At 41.5% G+C, this 18,049-nt stretch overlaps 1 protein-coding gene across 1 annotated transcript; it reads right to left on the bottom strand.

The window, feature by feature from the left end:
• Positions 1-428: 428 nt before the first annotated feature.
• Positions 429-17,601, bottom strand: LOC115380753 (CD109 antigen-like). The gene is made up of 29 exons (XM_030081960.1): positions 17,522-17,601; positions 16,140-16,323; positions 15,611-15,847; positions 15,228-15,267; positions 15,053-15,134; positions 14,554-14,657; positions 14,344-14,453; positions 14,046-14,237; positions 13,711-13,815; positions 13,484-13,546; positions 12,827-12,997; positions 12,118-12,270; positions 11,045-11,114; positions 10,727-10,817; positions 10,431-10,548; positions 9,230-9,343; positions 8,817-9,035; positions 8,097-8,238; positions 6,973-7,149; positions 6,667-6,748; positions 6,123-6,354; positions 5,766-5,937; positions 5,060-5,250; positions 3,464-3,619; positions 3,234-3,299; positions 2,305-2,447; positions 2,001-2,154; positions 1,172-1,274; positions 429-895 (listed from the first exon to the last, which is right to left on the bottom strand). Exons 1-29 carry the CDS (start codon positions 17,599-17,601, stop codon positions 696-698), a joined length of 3,951 nt encoding a protein of 1,316 aa, XP_029937820.1. The 3' UTR covers positions 429-695.
• Positions 17,602-18,049: the final 448 nt, after the last annotated feature.

The raw sequence follows: 18,049 nt of genomic DNA, 5'->3' as shown, positions 1-18,049 counted from the left end.
AACAACCTCTGTGATGCCTTATTTACACACCAACATGACGAGGCCTAGTGCACCTAACGGCCAGATGCTGCCAGTTGTGTTATATAGGCTATGTATCCACATGAGCAAAAACACACTGAACCCCAAAGTCAGACATTTGTGGGGGAGTATGAGTGAAGCCGGTAGAATCAATCTTAATTGAGCTGTTATATCGCTTCAGTCGGTTTAACGTCTCGGCTTTTCTGCCAAAAGGGAGAAGATGGGACACATGTGGAGGTAAATCCTTTTCATTTGTTCTGCTGCCAATTGTACATCAGCTCTTCATCTGAAGTTATCCTTAAGCCATCTATCTCATACAGAAAGCGCCTGGTAATTTTCAAGATGTTTTTTTTCTTCTTTTCAAATTGTACTCTAATGTAGAAAAAAAAAAAAAATCATGACATTTTATAGATAAATATTTCCTGATGCACTTTCTAACAAATACACACATACAGCAGCAGATATTGCAGGGCACATTTGAATAGCATATAACCAGCTCTCAAAAAATGATTTTTTTTTGCATATAAAAATACATTCAAAACTGCATGTTGACATTACTGCATTTACAAAAATCCCATCACTTCATATATATTCATTAAATCAAATAGCTGTTTTTCATGTTCCAACATTTCTGTTATCCGACTATGACTTTAAATCACTGCATCCTGACAATCCAATTAGGCTCCCAATAAATAAGCGGTGATTGCAGCAAGCAAGCATCCTATGCAGTAGGTGGTGCTGCAGGAGTGAGATGAGAAGACGGAGGACACGGACATGGCGGCTCCTGTCCTGCACTCACTGCAGTCTTGGCCACAGAAGACACAGGAGCTCATGTTGTGCATTATATCTGAGTTGTATGTCCTCGTTGCTCTTCTCCCTGTGAGACAAGGAAAATACAGACAAAAAGAAAATTATGATCATCATTGAGTTATATAATGTATGTGTGTTGGCCAGTATTAGGGAGGTCTGGCCATCTGGAGTTTCTTGAGTTCCTGGATTTTGCCACAGTCTAATACTAATCCATCACAATCAGCCACTTGGGGAGAGACTTTGGGAAAGCAGTCAGGTCCCAGTGGTAATAATTGCAATACCTTACATTAATATGTTAACATTATGAAACTGCAGAGATATTACAATGCTTGACAGGACTTACTGGGCTCATAGTAGTCATAAACTTCCACTACAGCATCTTGCACATGGGCCACTCTGTATACTCTGATCAGTGGAAGTCTGATGCACACCTCTGACTTGGTAAGCTGCAAACAGGACCAGACAATGAATGATGCATACAGCAGGTCAGAAAACATAACAGATCTCAGATCTTAGGCAAGCACACATTTCTCAGACGCAGATGTGGGGGCAGAAATAATGCTATTGGTCAAGTTAAACTTCAATAGGTGGAGCTTTTTTTTTTGGAACACAATTTAGCTAATTGGCAAGCTTGATTGGCAAAAACGTTGAGTCTACATGGTAAAATATTACTGGCAATGGCATTTTTTGAAGTTGAGTGCTAGGCTTAATATTAGCTTTCCAATGTTACTAAGCCAAAAAAAAAAAAAGACAAACAAAGGGTTTGGACATAGATCTGCTCAATATTATGTCTTTGCAGTATCAGGGGCTGCAGTTTCAGGACCACAATTTGAGAACTCCAGTCCTAGGATCCCCGTCTTTAGCATTGGTAGCCACTTGGTTAGGTTTAGGCAACAAACCCACTTTGCTAAGGTTAGGTAAAATTTAGATTTAGGCACCAAAACCCCAAAAAGGACACAGTCTCAGTCACACAAAAAAAGTCTCTCTTAATGCGTTTAGACAGTCACATCACCCACAGTTTTGGAAATGTGGTCCTGAAACTGCTGCCTCCGGTGCTGCAGACACAAGCTGCTCGGTCTGCCTGCGATGCTTGTAAAATGAAAACTCTTGCCTGCTTCCAACTCACCCACGGCACAAGCCATGGAACAATGACATACTGCTAAAATACTTACTGAATCAAGGTAGAGGCTAACTTTCCCAGGTGAGGTCTCCACTTTTCTGATAAGACTTGTTGTGGTGGTCTCGGTAGCAAGAGCAAAGCCACTGAGCATGCTCACATCCACCATGACCATGCCTGTCTGAGATATCACTTCATTCTCCTGTAGTCTACAAATCAAAGAAAACAGAAGTTGTTTTATGTCAGATATCGCACAATTTGAAGGCTCTGGTATTGTGTTGTGATAGCTTGACCAAAAGAGATTATACAAAATGATCTATAAAAGTGAACATAAATGTTTATCAGTGGTCACTGTTTACCTGGTGCATATAGATAACAGCATGTGAGCGTGGTCTCTCTCATCATCAAAGACCTCCACATCTAATGAGAAAGCCTCATGGTCTGTGGCATGCTGGAGCCTCTGTGAGAATACACTGCTCTCCAAGTTGTAAAAGACATTCATCTGGATGGATTCATGAAGGTATTTAAGAATGTGATTACCAAGATTTAGTAGCGTGTCCACACTTGGTCTCTACAGTTTACTGCAGTGCTTGACACCATGGCCAGAGAATATATGATCCATTAGGTGATTAAGTGCAAATGCCTCAAGGTCATGAAACAATTCTACATTAGCTGTTAAAAGTCTTGACTAAACTCGATGTTTCCATAAAGTCAAGAAAATAAATAAATAAAGACTACATCCCTGGATTTGTTTAAGTCATTTCAACATAATGGCCCTAAATCAGAGGCACATTAAAAAACAGGATGTGTAGTAGGGGGTCTGGAACTGAAGACACAAGGCTTTCAATTGAACAGAATGAAAAGATTAACCTTTCACCATAGTCCTTTGTGTGATATTATCTGGACACACTAACCGTAGACAGGACATGAAGCTATGTGTTCCAGATGTTAATATCCGAACGAATGCAGTTCATTATCATGCTGCATTTGCATTGAGCTGTTTTTCTTAAGCATTCACAATACGGTGCATTGTATTGGGCATAGTGCAGCTGCTGCCTTCAATTCATTCTGGGCATGCTCCAGTGGTCAAACCATACTTCATGTTGAGGTGAGAGTGCTGGATGCATGGAAACAACCAGTGTGCTCTATGAGTGGTTTGGTATTTGTGGTGTGACATTTTCCTGTAACTTGAGTAGGTTTAGCAAAATCTATAGCAAATAGCATAGTATGTTTCAATCTGTAATTTATATTCAGCACAAGCAGATATAGTTTTTTTTTTTAACTGTACCTGAAATAAGGCAAATCCTCTTCCTTCCACATATATATCTATTTCTGGATTTTTTTGTGCCTCAATCTAAAAAAGCACAGAAAAAAGGCAATACAGTTTCATGGTGCTGTAAAAACGACATTGTACAAAATTAAATGCATGAGATAATACAGTCTTCAACAACAATTTTCAACTTCAAATGTATTGTTGTAATCATAACATACAATTCAGAGGATCGAAAGCATCATTACCTCCTGCTTCTGACACAACAGGTAGGTGGAGGAGTTGACACTGAAGTGTGTCACAGAGTTTGAGGTTGGAATAGACATCTTGAGCCTGAGGTTGATGGCATCAGCCCCACTGAAGGCAGCGTAGTAGGACAGGGCCTGCAGGGCGACCACCGTGTCCTGAGGGAGACAAACACCCACATCTGGATGAAGAGATATCTGAGCATGTGTCACATATCTTAAAGGAGGATGCTAATTACTACACATCATTAGGGCCAGTTAGAGCTGTAGTATATATATTCAGAGCGCATGCATTCCTCTGTTCGTCCGTCCAACTTTTCACACCCCTCTGCCAAAATGGGGTGTGGTACTGGGCGTGGCATATCACAAAAAGGCTCATAACTTCTGAACGGATTCACATGTCATTTTTTTTTTTTTTCCAATTTCTGTGAGCCTTCTTGGGTGTCCTCTGACTCAGCACATAACTGCTGACAAACAGTTACATGCTCCTTATTACAGATTTTGGACCACCACTATTAGTATTAGCCACACTCACTTTTCGGGTGGGGGTGGTGGGTAGGGGGTGGGGGTGCACCAGTAGCGGGGGACAGCATGTTTTAAATAAACACTGTGTATTATACGTTGTTACTGGCGGCCATCTATAACAGGGTGTATTCATGTTAGAATTTGCCTGAAGCAGCTTTTCAGTGACTTTGGTATATAGCATTTATTGTGAGAATGGCCAGTGGCCATAGCTGAAATGTGGCTATTAAGCTGAGACAAGGAGCTACAGCTCAGGGAAGTCACAGCAGCAACACCAACTGCAGAAAGCAGTAAGAAACAGAAAAAAAAAAAAAAAAAAAAACAGCAAAGCCAAACATGGCAGACAGGACCTATTTAAAAAACACAAGCAAACACTGGCACTGGGATACCACACTGGCGTCAAGTGAAGAAGATAAAAGGGCCGAGGAGCGAGAAGCTGGCATCTAAATTAAGCTGAGTGACAAGAGTTGGTGTGTGAGCTCGCCTAGCTGAGGTGGAGATGTCCAACACACTGCTGCCTCAAGGCAAACAGTTGCATATTGGAGCTGTATGCTCTTCACCTCTTAATAGTTGTCCACAACAATCCAAGATTTGCTTGATCACCGTCCATTCATACGTCCACACAATTTGTGAGCAGAGGCTCAGACAAAACCTGGGGCACCGATGTGACACTGGGGTCTGGCATTTTGAATATAAAACTCATGGGCCCATCATGGTGCTACCACCAGGCCAACAGACCTAAGCTTCACGCTCAATATCTTGGACACTGCCAGGTCATATGACATCAAACTTTATGGAATGATGCATTTTTACATTGATATCCAATATCCACCAATTAAACTGTTTGGCCCATCACAGTGCCACCAACAGGGCAAAAAGTCTCAAATGCTGCATGTCACATAAACAAACAATTACAGTGACATCAATTCATCAAATGACAGGGCAACTGGCACCAGTCGTGGGAGACATCATGATCACTTGTTTTTAAGTTTCCTTTGAACCATAACAAAAAGGCCATGTCATATTTTTCCAGTTACATAGCTGTTAAATAGGTTGGCTGATGGGTTTTAGCCTTACCTGTGTGGTCCCATAGCCCCCTATGTGGTTTCTCTGCCTGCTGAGCCACTTCATTAGGGCAATGCCATCTACCACAGTGCCACGCTTATAAAAAGCCAGCAGCACATAAGCAGCCATCTCTATCTGCGCTGAGTTCGGCTGCCAATCACCTGACTCCAGGCTGTGGGAGGAGGTCCACATCATGGCTCCATCTGGAAACAAATATGACAGACAAGATAGCATGTCATCTCGTCCAAAAACAGCACTTAACACCAGCATGAGAACTAATCATACTGTCTACTGTGCAAATAGTATACTACTTACATACAGTATTTGTAGCGTATGACAATTGTTTATTAAATTTGATCCACAAGGCCCATCTCAAGCCACTGTGTTCTTGTTTGATTAATTTTACCATCATTCCTTTTCTCATTCTGCCTCCTGGAGAGAACTGTCTAGCCTCCTGATCAGGAGGTAGTAGTGGGAATCCTTCATTGATACTGTGCTTGAATGAAATGTAGTACCTTAGCCATACTTCTCTAATAAGAGGAAACACTTTTTTGAATAAACGATTTGTGAATCATGACAAATATATATATATATAGTTAATAATAACATACTGCATAAACATAGCGTCCTTGACAATACTTCATGAAAATATGTGGCCTTGCAATTCTGGACCACAAAAGTTGAGCAGAAAATAACAGTAAAGTTTAATTACTATTACCTATCATGTCAGCTCTCCTGCTGAGCTGAGTCAGTGCAGTCTCAGTGACACGGCTGTTGGCCAGTGCTAATGCATAAGCCACCAGACAGAGGGTGTAGTTACTGACCACACCAGTGGTCACTCTGCTCTCCAGGTACTCCCTGGCCAGGGACACATTGCCTGGGAACATGTCCTTCACACAGAAGAAGCATAGACTAGAGATCAATACTGCAAGCTTGCTTCCTTTCACATCTCAGACATTTTATATTATACCCAGTTATGGCATGCAGCATCTTAAATCAATTCAAATTAAGTTGGTGGTTGACACAGCAATGTAATATTTTTAAGATGGCCTATTTACAATGTTGTATCTCTCACCCCATAGGTTTGGTCTTCCAGCAGTGTCATCAGAACAAAGGCAGTGAGTGCCACCGGACCATCATCCATGCCCCCCTGCACCTCCGTGTGGATCACCCTGCCCACCTCACTGAACTCTCCCTGGGCTCCCTGGTGGCTCACCAGCCAGCTCATGGCCCTGGAGAGGACACTCTGGTCCACTTGCATGAAGGGCTGGGCTTGAAGGAAACACTTCAGCACAAATGCTGTCAGCCTAGCAACCGAGGAAGATGAGTAAGAACATTAGGGACCAAAAGACTTTGTGTGGTGTTTCTGAGCATCTGAGCATCTAAATTCAATCTGGTTGGCATCCTCCCAGAGAATGGCATTCACATCTCTAGCAAGAAAAGCTAATTTAAACCACGTCCAGGCCAAATCTTATTCTTATTGTAACTAGTGAATAAATATGTCAGTAGGGTGAGATAAATTAATTTCTCTCCCTAGCAAATCAATGTATCTCAAGAATTTTCTCTTATTTTGAAAGTCTGGATTGTAAGAGTATGTACTATGTAGACAGGTGACCTACCATGTGCTGCCAGAGGTGTCACTAGCCCCAAAAGCACTGAAGGAACCATCATCTCGTTGGTAAGACAGTTGTCTCTGATAAGCTTAGCATGACAGACAACACATAGAAAACACATTTAACATAAAACCCAACAAGTAAATGCACAAAACTGGGACATAGAACCTCTGAAGTAATCCAAAACTTGATCCAGTAAAGTGTCAGTCAGAAGATGCTTTTATAACACAGCTATTGCACTCAGTAAACTGTCACAAAAAAAAAAAAAACATTAGGTGAATGACATCAGTGTGTCATATGAAAGCTGATTACCTTCCATCATGTGGCCCAGAGCCTTGGTCCTGATCTCCTCATAGTCCTGGGGGTACTGGCTCAGATACTGGAGAATATAAACACTTGGTGCAAAGTGGATCATGTTCTGCTCCCCACAAGTGTGAGGTATGTGCACCAGCGAATCCAGATTGTGGATGGACAAGGCCAGGATATCACCTGTGTCATTCAATACAGGAAGGAAGGGAGGAAGGATTTAAGCATTGCACAACATGCGGTTTGCTAACAGCTGGTATTTCAGACCAAAAGAGCTGAAGGGGGAGAGCAAGTCCATGTGCTCCAAATCTGATATTGTGTAAATGATGTATTATTGCTGTAAGGTTTTAATGCGTGCATAACTCCACAGGACCCTGATGAGGACTGGAACCAAGTCAAAGGAGAACTGAAACAGATAGTAGAACCTGAGGTGGAGGGAGACACACTGGAAAAAGGACAGTAGTCCCATCTAGATCATCACCGTTCATCATTGGAGATGATGTTAATAAGGAGCTCCTCTAATACCAGCACTATCGTTCTTTGCTGTTTGCAGGTGAACCAATGGTGGAAATATGAAAGGAAAATGCGTGCGTCACAAAATAGATATTTAGAATGTGGAAACTGCTGAGCTGCATGTACAAATTTGGAAATGGCCACTTGGAAAGTCAGAGCAGTGGTTAAAGTTACAAGGTGTGACAGAATGAAAAAACTACAAGTAGAAAACTACAGACAGAAATGCCTATATTCTAGATATTTGCTTTATGTTAAATAAAGCTCACAATTACAACAAGCACAAAAACCATAATTTGAACTTCAGCCAAGAAAAGATGGAAGCCTGCCTCTCTTCAGTGACAAATGCCCAACATCCTTCCACCTGAATGGAGCTAAGCCAAACAACCTGACAGCTGTTCGCCATAAACATTCCTGTTTTGATGGCTGCCGTTTCCATTTTCAGCATGCAGTACCCTCACGCTCTGAAATTCATGTCCATCTACCCCGAACACATCATCTAAACACAAAGCGAAAAGCGGGCACAAATTGCACATGCCTAATTCACTAAATGTAAACATAAACTGCGCTCAAATGGAACTGCCATTGGCAGAGCAGGGGAGGACAAATGGTAGACATACCAACCACTGCCACATGGGCCCTCTGGCTGCCCGGTACCACATCTGGTGGAAAGGAGAAGGAGACGGCTCTGGAACTGTTGAATGTTGTTGGTGCCAGATCCAGGAACAGAGTCTCTGAGAAGGACTCTTCAACTCCTTCAGGCTTCAGGAACATGGAAGTAATTCAGTGTTATCATAGGATTAAACTGGATGCCACGTAGCTTTATACTGTGCGTGGCATTCCAAGGAATAAAAAAGTTAAACAAGGACTTCACATGGACTAAATGTACGGCATTCATGATCTACCAGCCTCTCACACACAGGCACATCATTCATACAATGCAGATCCTGTTTGAAGATGTATTCTGTGTACCACCTGATTGTTAAACTTTTTTTTTTAATTTGTCAAGGGAAAGTTGATTAACCACGCATGCCCTTTGCCAGCAACACCTTACTTCATAAGTAGCTGCACATAATCACACCCTGTACAATCAGTCTTCTCCTTTCAGCCACTGAATCACCTGGGGTTGAGTGTCTGGCTAAATAACAGTTTGATTGCAGTTGTTGAAAGAGGAGAAACTGGGACTCATTATTCTTGGGAAAGTATTAGTGTTCACCAGCCACATTTTCCCAGGAAGTCAAGGGACCCGGCAACCTTTCAATCATGAGCCAACTATGTTAGATCTGACGAAGTAAGATTTGCACCCACAGAAAAATTCATCAATGTTATCCACCATTTACCTTTACGAGCACAGACCGAACAAGCTTGTCTGAGCTGTCGGCAGATATGGCATCTACAGATATTTCCATCTCGCCCAGAGCCAAAGTCCTTATGGGAAAGAGGGCTGAAGCAGCACTATGACTCCCGACGGTGAGTTTCCGTGCATTCACCACAGAGATGTCTCCATGGTCGGCCAAAACAAACTCGTAGGCCTCACTTTGTGCCACCAGTAACATGACCTGTAGAAAACAACATGTGGGGAGATTCATGTGAAAGCAGCATGATTTTTGTCAAGTACTATCAGAGTATAATACTGAGAATGGGATTGGGATTATATTTAAAGGGGGAAGTCCCCACTGGTACAATAGCTCAGATAAATTACTGATCAGAATATTTTAATTTATGCCAGTAGTGGTGTATTTAGTCTCCATACGTCCACGTCCTGTTGAAGATAGTTGAAGATGTTCACCTCCAGGACAATCTCCTCCCCTCTGATTAGGCAAGGTGGGACATCCATAAATATCACAAAATCCTTGGACACGGTCAGCTACGGGTGAGAGCACGTTACATTCAACAATAGGTTTGTCTAACATTGTTGGAGGTGTTCTGCATGTAAAATCATGACATTTGAATTACATATCTTGGACTTAAAAAAAAAAAAAAAAAAAAAAAAGCAAATGAGAGCCATTTTAGGAGAACTTAATTTGTGCCAGATCTTCCTATACCTTCAGCAGTGTGTGGATCACTGCAATAGATGTAAGGATAAATGTGTTCAGTGGTTACAATTCCACCATCTAACTTTTTCTATAAGTTTTATTTTTTCACTTTGACGGAGCTAGATTAACGTCTCCCATAGACTTCAAGTCTTTATGCTAGACTAATATGAAATGCTACCCATAGGAACCAAACCACTGGATCTACAGAGGTGAAAATGGTGTTGAACATCTTGTCTCAAGACAAGAATAAGTCAGAAAAAAGGTACTTTGCCCAAAACGTTGGAGTATTCCTTTAAGCTAGCAAGCCACAGGGCTTCTATCAGCGAGGCGACTGCCTTAGTAGCCTAGTAATAGTAAGAAAGCAGCTCTATATGAGCTCTAACACTTTTGTAATTTCATCACAGGTGGCATGAGTAACATTATCATATCACTGCAACATTACGTTTTAGATAGTAGTGTAATTACTATAAATAAATGGGTCCATCAGCAACAAGAGTGGCAGCTTCTACTGGCCTCCACACTGCATTTCATGCTGCATGCCAACAGGTTGGCACACAACATGGCAATCTGCTGTATTGCTTTATGGCACAAAGGGTGATCATTGTTCTTTCAGAATAAATGGATCTAAAGCTGTCTAAATTTCTCACAGTGGCAGATGGCAAAATAGGTTCCAACATCTTTTATCGTCTGTGATGCCAAGGAGACAGGAAGCGATGGGGGTTGATGGGAAAACATGGTCTCAGTTTTGAGAAACATTAGCATTAACAATGCCACTGGCATGAGGTAGAGGCTACTGATGTCATGTGTTTACATTAACTATATAATAGCATCATGATCAATGTGACAATTATGTGATGATTATTAAAAAAAATGCTGCACATAGCACATTTTAATTTCCATAGAAAACCAGTTACCTACCATCTGTGGTACAGATGTGAAGCCCAAACCAAAGTTGTCTGACATGACAAGTGCTGCTGCTCCCCAAGATGTAATCCTTTCTGGGACTGTTACTTCTGGACTTGTCCATGTTGAATCACTGGTACAAGTGACATAATATACCACTGTATTTATGTAGCTCATTCTGAATGTGCAGTATACATTGTATAAATCCATCTTCTTTGCTTATAATCAACAACAGTGCTTGCAGTGATGTTTACAGCTCAGTTATATCACACTCCTACCCATCACAGACATGTTTATGCACCAGTACTCACCTGACATTAGTGTCCAACCACAGCCAGGACTCAGTGGTGCCCAGATTCATCCAGTGCCTCTTGTACTTATCTGCTATTGATTCATCTCTCTCTAAGTGAGAGAAGATATTTAAGGGAGACCAGAGGGTATTAATATCCAGAGAGGTAAAATCCAACAATGGAGATGTTATTGGTCCAGTGCAATATACTAAATGTCCACAAGAGGGAAATCTGGTGCCATATAGTATTTTATAAGCCAAAACAGGACAATGCAAATCAAGACACACATTTTTTCATGTGAGTGCAAACATCAAATCAGTGCATTATAAGTAGTCATACCCTTTTTAGGTTCTTCAGGCTGCTTTGTTTTATAGAGCCTGGCATTGGTCAGCATCATAACATTACATTCCTGTGGTGTGAGACACAAAACAGATGTAAAGCATACCGAAAGCATTGCTGCACTCTGAGTGGTTAGATTGGTTGTGAATCAATGTGAAAGCAGGCACTTTATCCTCACTATGAGGTTCACCAGATGATACACCACTAGTATAATAGCAAAATCAATCGGGTAGGTAGACACTCTGCTGTCCTTACTACGATGAAAGATCAACCCCATGAAATATAGGTCAGGTCTTGGGGTGTGATGTAAGATGCAAAACTATCACATATCTCCGCAGCTCAGGGCGATCTCAAGTTCTATATGGTCTATTATAGCCTACACAATACACAGCAGTAATGTGTGGAGACAGAGGAAAGGTCACCATAAGACAATTCACTCTAGTCTAGCTTTGTGCCCTGCCCCATGCATCCATCAGTAACTGCCACCTCATACACCCAACACACTAGAGTTACCAGCTCTTAGAAAGAGCAGTCACCTCCAACAAAGCAGAGAGATAATTTACATCCAGTCCGACCAGCTTAGCCACCAGATTCTAAACACTGATACAGTAGCTGACTGGGAAATGTTCCCAGAGCATGTTAGAGGAGATTGAGTGGACTGTGATGATTGGTGCTTTGTAATCAAACTATAAGGCTGACAAAAGAGAAATCAAGCAAAACAGGGAGCACCTAGCCAGGTCATGTTCATTTGACTGTCAGAAGGCTGCTCACAGAAGTTTAAGTTTCAGAGATTCAATTTTGACCTTTTGTCTGTTAGCATAAACAATACTTATTTAAAGACATGCATTGTATTGAATTGTACAGTTCACACAAGGCTTTACAGTATAGTCACGCTTCAGGGTTTCTATCAAGGGGCACAAAATGCTCGTAAAGGATACGTTTTGCCTCACAGATCTTGTTACATGAGATGATCACAGTGGCCGTCTTGATGAACCTACTGTAATCATCCTAATAAATCAGTCCTGCTCTGAGGTTTTGGCAGTGAAATGCATGTTCTTATAGGACTGGCATACCTTCTCCTCTTTAAGGTCCTGGTCAAGCTCTGGAGGACCGTCATCCACCTCCATTACCACGATTCCTACCTGGAAGCCAGGTTGGTGGACAGCAACAGTGAGGGATACCTTGTCACCTGGCTGGACAATGTCTTTGCTCCAGATTAGAGACACCTGAGGAGAGCAGATTGACCTCATTTCATTTGTCCCAAGCAAGTCAAAACAACATTACAGTGTCCATGTTCTAAACTAAAGGTAACTCAAGTAACTCCAAAATCATGCGTTATGTTTTTAAATTGGAGTGGTAACCCAAATGACACTGTTTTTGGAGCTCACTTGTCAATCAAGCAGTGTGGGTGGCACTGTCATGGACCTTTTTGTTGGTGAAATGTGAGTTTCAGTGGGTGAAGCTCTGTTCTTGATCTGTTCAGCCATTAGTGCTCATACTAACCATCCACCTCCTCTGTTTATTCCAAAAGAAACACTGTTGCTCAGACAGAAGTGTAAAATACATCACTTCCTGTGCAGTAAGACATTATTCCTGTGGAAACCCACCGGTCATTTACAAAAGCAAATGGGAATGCTTTTATTAAGTGGATTTATGAAAATGTCACTGTAAATTAAGTTATTACATAAACACTGATCCTGATCACAATGTCTACCAAAACTGCTGTTTGAGTGATCAAGTTGAGGACTCAGGTAGTGTTATGGAAAGAGGACAGCAAATTACATCGTTGTGTTGATGGACTGGCATGTGCGTTGTGTCACTGGTGACTTCTCCATCAGGAAGGACACAGTAGACGGTAATACAGGCCTCAGGAGACCAGGACATTGTTGGGGTCAGAGAAATAGAGGAGGAATTCTTCTTCCCAGCAGCCACCACTTGACCTCCAGAGCTGACCTGAATGCACAACAATACAAGGATGGAAAATAATAAGTTACTCTGGTTACTCAACCTGAAAAGATTTTTGGAGTAGGGCTACCTTTTTTTGGAAGCTTGTCGTTGTTGGCCCCTTTTCTGTCTTTCCCAGAAATGATTTAAGCACAGTGTAATCTTTTGTTAAAAAAAAAAAAAAAAGCCATCTGCAAATGTTGGGCAGATAATGATGTCTGTGCCAATATTAGAATGTGCACAAAATCCTTTTGATTTTGCTTCAAAAGTAACTAACTACCTGAGTTTCAGTGAACAACCCTTATATCTGTGTGATTCATTTTCTAGGCAGGTGCCTTATTAGTATTTCTACAAAGTAACATAACTTCTGCAAAACCTTCAGAACTCTTTCCACTTCTGATCAGAAAGCTGAACCCCTTGTACAGGTATGGCTTTTGACGACAGCACCAGATGATGTTTATGATGATTTTACTTAATTTGTGTGAGCAAACATACCACATAGTGAAGCTCACTTAGTTGAAAAGTGGTCTCCACATCTATTTGAAGTGGCAATCCAATCTGAAATTTAAAAAAAAAAAAAAAAAAAGTAAAAAAAAAATATGTGCTATGTGAAATGAGTAATGATACCACATTGCTAACAATGCAATTCAGGCATATTTCTGAAATGCATACATTTGATTAGGTTTGATGTGCAGTGGTAGATTATATATGTTTAGGGTTACCTGTGCAGGGAGAGAGTTGACTGGGAGGATCTGAATGTATGAGCCTGTAGGGGAGGAGTAGTTCTTGTGGAGCTCCAGTGTCTCTTCACTGGACATGAAAGTTGCCTGCGTGTAAAACCCCAAATACAAATTATAACCCCCCCAAGGTTTATATAACCCGATCAGAGTTATGAGATCTGACAATGTTTACATTCAATAGCTTTTCCCTTGACATTTTATCCAACGCTTCTGTAGTCCTACCGCACCGAAACTTCACAGCCTACATCCGACAAAAGTGCCAAACACCGCTTTCCCCTGAGGACCAACATTCCAGTGAAAAGAAGGGAAACACTCACACGGATGAAAACTGTATCTACTGCATCCTGTAATGTGAACTTTATGTGAATATTCCCATCCTCAGGCACTGGAAGTGTGAGAGTTGTGGGTTCGGAGTCCATCTCGGATGACCTCTGAGTAACATTAACCACTGCAGAGTTCATTAAATCCAATGAGCTCAGCGGCTTTCCATCATACCTAGATATCCTGAGCTGTGAAATAAATAGAGAAGAGGTAGGTTACTTTTGTAGTTGGATCATGGAAGCAATAAACCATTGGTAGTCAAAACAGATGTCAGAATAATAATCATCCACTCACGTTTGTGTAGAAGTGCAAAGATGGCTTCAGTATGCGTGGAAAACCGCCGAATCTGAGCTGGAATGTGTTCTTCATGGCAAACACCTCAACTGTTTTGTTCACTTTCAATCCTGGGGGACAAGGTTTATAAAACAAGGTGGGCTGAAAATGCCATTGTAACGTATACCACACTTTGAGGATGATTCTTCAACATGATAAAAATAAACAAACCTTTTGAGGTGTCAGTAACACAGGCAGTGATGTGCATGACTACACGGCCATCGTTGTCCATTCCTGAAGAAGCGTACTGATGTAAGGCTGGGAGCTGATCTTTGCTGAAGAAAAACCGTGTTGAGCCATGGATCTGAAAATGATGGGTCAAAGGCTTACTATAATGTGCTGAAAGTGTCATAGTAGTGTTAATTCTAGCTTCATGCTTTATGCTTGCATAGTTTCTAATGGTGCTGATGGGACAGTTTAAAACCTCACCTCTTTGGTTTGATTCAGGATGAATGGACGGCCAGAAATGTTAAAAGCCAATGCTAGAGTGACTGAGACTGTCCCCATTACAGGTTGTCCACCGATGTGCCTGGGGGGAAAATCATGTAAGCAGTTTCACTCCTCGAAATATATATTCCACGGTTCAATGCTTTGTGTTTGAAATGTAACAGACGAATGAAGTACATTACACTTGCACTATTATTCATTTGCATAAGCTCGTTTTACTCACTGAGCTCTCACGGTTCCTGAAATGTCCTCTCCCACTAGGACCTTTGCAGCTGTCTTGACCAGCAATTCAAAGTGAGGAGGCTCTGCAAAAGCAGTCAGCAGAGGTAGAGGGGATGGCCATGGTTAAGCTTGTCTTTGAAATGAAGTTAAATTCATATGATTGTTGAAAAATTTACCATAATGTTCCACAGTGAATGCTTTCTTATCAGTCGTGCCCTGTGGTGAAAGGGAACAAAGTCTGTGATTCTTCAATTCTTATTCCATTCAAATATTAGGGTTTTTTTTGTACTGAGAGATTACAGCAAAATGTGGAGCACAGTTTACATTCACTGTAGTCATGACGGTCCACTGCCCAAGAGATGCCGTCCGGGACAAACTGAATTGTGTCGACACGATTCCCAGATGACTGCTGGAAAAGGCCCACCTTTGGACAACATTGTCCCTTGGGTCCTGAAGGCAACAATGGAACATCAGAGAAACCGTCCATCACTGCGCAGTTCCTCTAAAAATCTATTCAAGTCCTCTGGCTTTGCCCTTTCGCACAAAGCCTGAGACGTACCTGTATAGTTATATCCACCTTGCCTTTGTAGGGATGATTATCTGACTGGACACACACAATTCTGACTCTGACCGTCTCCTCAGGCTGGTAACGGAATCTGTCGGTCTGGATGAAGGTGGAGACGTTTCTGAGGTTGAATCTGAGGGCGGTGGTGTTGCTGAAGATGAGTTCGTTCCTCTGGTAGCCCTTCACCGCCAACATGAAGACAGAGCTCTGGGTTCCAGAGCCTCCGGGAACCTGGAGGATTTGTAGACAACATTTTCAGAAAAGTGTACCTGTAATACCAGGCTGTAGCAGCTGGGTAGAAACTGCTTAGTGAATCACAAACACTACCTTGCTAGGGATTATTCACTCCCCTGTAAAAGAAGTGCAGCGATTTCACAAAAATAAACACGAAAAGAAGAGGAGAAACATACTCACAGGAGGGAGAGTGAGAATACCAGTCAAACCTTAAAAACAGAACAATGTTTCAGTGCATTTGTCTTCTGCCATTGTATTGTCACTGAAAAACAACAACATACAAGTCAACAGTAATCTTAAATGTAATCCCAGAATCACCTCCTTGGAAGGTATCCTCAACTAGGACGAGACTGGTGTTGCCATGCGTCACTTCGGCTGTCACCCTAACAGGGGAGTCGGTGAGGACGGTGACAGCCAGAGGAGTGGGTATCCCAGCATGCAACACCTCTGGACCTGAGATCAGATACAGTGTCCTATAGAGGACAGGGGGGAAGAGCAAGGTGTCACTGACTGGGGAAATTTGTTAAGTATGACAGATATAGGCATTTCAAGCATGATAACAACAGTTAGGGAGGAACTAGTTGCATGCAATTAAATCCCAGAATAAATGTAATTGTAATCTGTTACACTTACTGAGAAAAAAATTAAATTACAGTTACTAATCAATTGGGGTTATTGGTGGTATTCTTCTCTGTAAAAAGGTTATATGTAAAATATAACATTCATTCTGCCTCTTCAAGGTGGTTTGTTGTTTGTGATATACACAGTTGGCTTTTTTTCGGTGGTGGTAGTGGTGGTGCTGATCTTAATTCAAGTTATACTGAAGACGTTTTGATAAATCAAGTTTTTAGGACTTTTCAGTTTTATTGTCCAGTTTAAAACATTCATTAGAAAAGTAATCTAAGTAATCTAATGTTAATCTAATGTTAATGATGAATGAATGTTACATTCCTTTGATTAAGAAATTAAAATAGTGACATTCCTTATTACATTTTGAACAGGGTAACTAGTGATCTGTGACCTATTACATTTCAAAAGGAACCTTCCCAACACCGCCAGTGGCTGACATTTGAGCAGATCCTGAAAATTCCTAAAATTTCCTCAGGTCACACTTTATTTGGACTGTGCAACGATAATATTGAGCTGAGTATCAACTTTGTACCAGCTGAGGTTTGCAACTGACTCAGTGTTGATGCTTGACTTTATATCAATCTGTCCAATGTAAATAATGAACTTAGAATAGAGTAGACTACAGACAACAGACTATCAGCTGACTTTTAACTTACTATCAACTTCATATCCATTAGAGTCATGCTGAGCTAGGTTTTGGCTTAGGGTTTGGTTAAATTAAGTCGAATATTAACATTGGACAGTCAAATTAAAGTGATCCCAGGGTTAGGCTGACACTACGTTGATACTTAGTTGAATATTAATATTAGACAGTTCTAATAAAGGTCAACCTTTTTCATTTTCATGACAAAACAAATGTATTAGTCCAACCCTAGACATTAGCATAAAAAATCAGGACAGCATACTTTGTAAGACATATCTAAGAAGTCTTAAGAGATGATTTACTCAGACATACAGGAGAGTACGTATTATTCACTATTATTCATCTGAAAATCTGAATGACTGGCACTGATGTCATTCACAGCAAGCCAAGCCACTTACTTGGTTGAATCCTGAGGTGAGCCGGGAATAGCAGAGCACACAACTCCCACACACACTGCCAGGATCCACATCCCATTCATGCTTCTGTCTGCTTCCTACTCAGCCACACAACAAGTAGTTTCTTTTGGCCGTGACTCCAAGCTAATGAGTGGCCTGTGGAGCTCCTGTCACCTGTACCTGTGTGTGACAAAATCCCACCTACTGTCCCATCCCGAAGCTCCAAGGGGGTTAGACTCACATGCACGTCCACACTCTCTCTTTCACATGCACATAACATACCCCCACACACATTCTTTGTCACACAAGCATTCACGCACCCATATCACATTCTGCTTCCTTGTCTCTGCGCTGAAGTTGATCCCATCCACATGCTCTCAACACATTTGCCCAGAGGGAAGCATCCCATCTGTCTATTCACAGACTGACAATTCCCAGTCCTGCCCAAAGCACAGTGAGACTTTCAGGTGTTATTGTATCCATACTGAGCAGTAAACACATCCTGAATGTCAGAAAGGAAGCGTGCGCTGT

This window comes from Myripristis murdjan, chromosome 22 (assembly GCF_902150065.1).
Source record: "Myripristis murdjan chromosome 22, fMyrMur1.1, whole genome shotgun sequence".
Classification (NCBI taxonomy): domain Eukaryota; kingdom Metazoa; phylum Chordata; class Actinopteri; order Holocentriformes; family Holocentridae; genus Myripristis; species Myripristis murdjan.
The sequence above is the reverse complement of the archived record's forward strand: the minus strand, read 5'-3'. Positions and strand labels throughout refer to the sequence as shown.